Source organism: Octopus bimaculoides, chromosome 8, assembly GCF_001194135.2.
Source record: "Octopus bimaculoides isolate UCB-OBI-ISO-001 chromosome 8, ASM119413v2, whole genome shotgun sequence".
NCBI lineage: Eukaryota > Metazoa > Mollusca > Cephalopoda > Octopoda > Octopodidae > Octopus > Octopus bimaculoides.
Window position 1 is genome coordinate 75392498 of NC_068988.1, and position 4928 is coordinate 75397425.

At 40.6% G+C, this 4928-nt stretch overlaps 1 protein-coding gene across 4 annotated transcripts in view; it reads right to left on the minus strand.

Annotated features, from left to right (window-relative positions):
* LOC106867428 (MAM and LDL-receptor class A domain-containing protein 1) overlaps positions 1-4928 on the minus strand; it is a 317166-nt gene that overhangs the window by 129195 nt on the left and 183043 nt on the right. For all 4 annotated transcript variants that reach the window (XM_052970190.1, XM_052970192.1, XM_014912304.2 and 1 more), the window contains 2 exons: positions 4627-4845; positions 906-1082 (listed from right to left, as the gene is read on the minus strand). In XM_052970190.1, coding sequence (XP_052826150.1) covers positions 906-1082; positions 4627-4845 — 396 coding nt within the window. The remainder of the gene's footprint in view (positions 1-905; positions 1083-4626; positions 4846-4928) is intronic.

The following is a 4928-nucleotide window of genomic DNA, read 5'->3' on the forward strand; positions in this document are numbered from 1 at the left end:
CAGAAGATCGAAGAGCTTGGTTGGGAAAAGATTCCTCATCCACCTTATCCTCCCGACCTTGCACCTTCAGACTACCATTTGTTTCGTAGTTTACAGAATCATTTGGGGGACATAACTTTCGCAAGCCAGGAGGAGGTCGTAACTGACATTTCAAAGTTCTTCGCATAGAAACCAAAAGAGTTTTACATTGATGGGATTAAAAAGCTTACAAATAGAAGGAAGTCATAGATAATCAGGGTAAGTACATTGATGATTAAATTTCAATTAGATATAACATTTGATCACTTGTTTTCTTTATTCAAACTTCGGACAGAACTTATGGGATAACCTGATATAATGAATTAATAAACGCGAAAATCTGTCTGTTCGGGACTCCTGTATCTCTTATTTGCTCTTCATAGACATATAATAGCTTTTTGGTATCAGGATGATCCCGGGATTGAAAATCTACCCTTCATTTGGTTCTTGAAATCCAGTATTAGGATCTGATTTAAAAGCATTTGAGTTGCTATTTCTAGCAGGTAAAGCTTGGGTGATTCACGTCATCTTAGTTGGTGTATGTCGGATGATATCAGAGATTAAGGGGGAGATAAATGACATTCTCTTCGTTAATTTTCCTTCGAGATAACTTTGGGACAAATTGGCAAACAGTTGGAATTCAATTTGGGATTGGAACAATGATTGCATTACAGAATTAATTCTCATCCGTCCTTAACCTCTAATCCAGCACCGCCGGAGCATAGAGTCATTATAGACGTATTATAGTCATGCTATTTAGCTCTCTTTAATTATTGGGTCGCAGGCACAATTAGCCCTCCGCAGGAGCTAGTTTAAAATCTGCACGGAGTGTAGCTTTTAAGCTAGTAATGAATAAAATAAAGAAAATCTCAAGTCATGTGACTTACGTAAACAGACCGGATTATTTCCTGTCCAATCTCCAGTGTCTTTACAAAACCTCTCGCTGCTGCCAACTAAAGCGAAACCAGTCTGGCAGAAGAAGTAGACCACTTTCCCAACACTGTAGTCATCACCTTGTTTGAATCCATGCAGGGGAGTGGATAACCGTTGACAATGGCTGATATCTGTGGATATTAGAGAAGATGAAGAAGGAAAGACATTAGAATCATTGATTGGTTAATTAAGCAATTGATTGAATAATTTATTTATTATTAGGTCTGAGATTGTTAGAATCTGCTTACTGCTAATTATAGAAATGATGCAACTGGAAGCTAACTAGGGCATTGGGGGAAAACATCACTGAAGAATTTTGTTGCTGTTTACCGTAACATAGAAGATCCATGATTGAAGACATTCCAACAGTGAACATCTTGTCTTTTTGTATATTAGCTACTACATTGTTCAATGTATCTCCCTGTACGAGGTGGTATCAAAAAGTTCTGTAGCCTGCCAACAGATGGTAGCACACGGTTGCGTGCGCCTCGAGGGCTACCAGTGACATTTATGACGCAGTGCGCCGAGTGACATCGCTGTGTTTATTTTGCAAGTTGCAAAATGTGTTTTTGTGATCACGTGTTTGCTGTAGTCTGCGATGTTTGTCATGGACAGAAAGCTGGAACAAGGAGCCAACGTTAAATTTTGCGTTAAACTTGGGAGGTCTGCTACAGAGATCTTGAGCATGCTTCAGCAAACTTACGGCGACGAGGCAATGGGTCGTATGCAATGTTTCGAGGAGCACAGGCGCTTCAAAAGCGGAAGAACGTCCCTCGAAGACGATGAGCGATCTGGAAGACCTACCACGAGCTTCACCCCCGGAAATGTGGAGAAAATTCATCAGCTTGTGCATGAGGATCGTTGAAGGACAAAAAACGACATTGCTGATGTTGTTGGTCTATCGTATGGATCCGTGTAGGCAATCGTAACGTCTGAATTGAACATGCGACGTGTCTCTGCTACGTTTGTGCCTCACCAGCTGACCTCTGAGCGGAAAGAATATCGCGACAAAGTCTGTCAAGATCTTCGCACCCGCCCTATTCACCAAATTTAGCACTTCTTCCCCAAGATGAAAATGCAGCTCAGATGTCGCTATTTCCACACCGTTATCTAGATCAAGAGCGAATTGCAGAAGGCCCTCGATTCGCTTACAGAAAATGACTTCCAGTCCGGATTCCAAAAGTTGCAGGAGTGTGCGCGAAGTGACTATTTCGAAGGATATGACGTTAAAACTTGGTAAATATGTTATTTTTTATTAGACATATCTAGTGCGGGAACTTTTTGATACAACCTCGTATTTATAGTTGAAGCGAGTTATTTGAGGTAAATATGGTTGTTAGTTCTAATGGTCATAATGGCTCTAAAACGGTAGCATAATACGGCAAGCCACCAAAACAATGGTCAATTGCAGAGATTTTCCAGTTGTACCCATACCAAGATGCTCCTGTACATCTCGGTAAACTTAGTGCATTGACCGCTCAATATCCCGGTTTTGTTCAGATATAGAGTAATATTGTTGATACATTTTGTGAACCTCTTGTGAGTCATTTCTTTAATAGAAGGAACGAGGTTGGTGCCCATATTTCTTTTGCAGGGTCACCGAGACATGTGATAAGAGTTATCCCGAAAGGATGAAAGGCAAAGTCAGCCTCGGCGGAATTTGAACTCAGAACGTAGAGATGGACGAAATACTGCTAAGCATCTTGCCCAGGGTGCCAACGATTCTGCTAGCTCCCTGCCTTAAAATACCTGCACCTATATCAACATCTCTAAAACTTGACCATCAGTGTGTCTTCCTTTCCAGTCAGTTCAGCACTTATTAGAAATACTAGCATTAGAAGATTCACCTGTGTGTTACCTGAATCAACCTTTGTTTACCTGTGTACACCTGTGTATTATCTGTGCTTGCTTGTGTATATCTGTGTATTACATGTATATTACTTTACGTGCCTGTGTGCGCTTGTAAATACTTGTGTGTACCTGTGAATTACCTATGCATTACCTATGTATATCTGTGTATTATTTGTGTATACTTGAGTATACTTATATATTACCTGTGTCTATATGTTTATACCTGTGTATTATTTGTGTATTACCGGTAGAACACAGAAGTGTATGACAGAAAATCTATTGAGAGAGAGGAGATAATTATGTTTTCAAGGTTGATCGAATGTTCTATCTCCCAACTTGTGGCGTGTGACAGTGTGCGTGTGTATGTGAGTGTATATGTGTGTGACAGTATGTGCGTTTGTATGCTTGTATGTCTGTGTATATGCATATAGGTGTGACAGTGTGTGAGTGTGTATGCATGTATATGTATGTTTGAGTGTATGTCAGTGGGACTGTGGGTATGTTTGTGTGTGTGATAGTGTGTATATATGTATGTTTATATGTATATCTTTCTGTTGTACATCATTAAGCTACCCCCTCAACGCGCACCATCAACTTCCATACACATGACACCCCTATATTCCTCCCTATCCTTCTACATCTGTCATCCACATTCCATCCAGACACCTCACACATCATCTGTACAGATACGTTCAAAATATCCTCCCATTGGGTCACATTTGTCTCTTTCAACAGCAAATATATGCATTGACTGCAAGTAAACGCTACCGCTCTCTCTCTCTCCTTTTCTCTCTCACTCTCCTTTTCTCTCTCACTCCTTCTCTCTCTCTCTCTCCTTCTCTCTCTCTCTCTCCTTCTCTCTCTCCTTCTATCTCTCTCTCTCATTCTCTCTCTCTCTCATTCTCTCTCTCTCTCTCTCTCTCTCTCTCTCTCTCTCTCTCTCTCAACAGAACTCAACTCGCTTCCTTAACATCGTTAGAAATGCTAAGCCCCAACATTAGTGAAGATCTTTCCTCACCTCCTCAAAATAACAGAGATTGAAACACAAAGACTAACCTTCATCTTTAGAGCCACAAAAAGCTTCAACTCCCGAAACTTCTAAACTCCGATAAAACTATGATCACTGCACTTCACAGATGGCTGATCCTACATCACTTCCATTTCGGCGCTCCCAACTCACTCCTCTTTTTTGTGCTCACCACTCACGTTGTCTTAACTCACAATGAAGTACTCTTGCTATATCTGGGATGGTGCTGCTGCTATACACACAGACATTCTAAATCTATATCCAAAAATGACTAGCCGACTGATTGGCATGAGGTCACATATCAACATACTCCATTTCTGGTCATCAGTTTTGTTCTGTCTCCTCTACCTATTTTTTTTATACAACTACTATGGTTACTGCACTTCACAGATGGCTGGTCTTACATCACTTCCATTCCGGCACATCCGACTCACAAAAAAGCCTCTCACTAACAACTACATCCAGTCCTTCCTCCCCACAACACCGACCCTCTCAAATTTTCCACCACTGTACATATTCCTCTTTCAGTTGCCCTCTTATAACAATTCCAGAAGAATATTAACCGTATCAACCACACGGATGACAGATAACTATCAAAACCACAAGCACAGGGGCTGCCTCCAGACCAAACTAATATAAAAAAACACAAGAATGCTTTGTGCGTGTGTGAGTCTCAGCGTGTGTGTGCGTATGTGCGCGTGCGCGCACAGGTGTGTGTGACTTGTGAGTTTCAATGTATACATGCACCTGTGTATGTGTGAATGTATAAGAGAAAGCATAGAGACAACAACACTCACTGCAGTTGTAGAGTTTATTTAATTTATAGATGTCGATTTTACTCAAGTGTTTCCGTTGACCAATCTCCGTTGATGTCGGCAATTTCGGAATCATCGTCCATTTACTGCGATCAACTGCAAATGCATTCAGTGCATAATGCATAATTGATCCGTAATCATAGGGGGCTCCTAATGTGTCCACCTCATCGAAAGTCATCTTCTGGAAGTTTTGTGTGTGGGCTGGAGAAGACCGAATAGAAAGATAATGTGTGTATATATATATATATATATATATATATATATATATATATATATATATATAT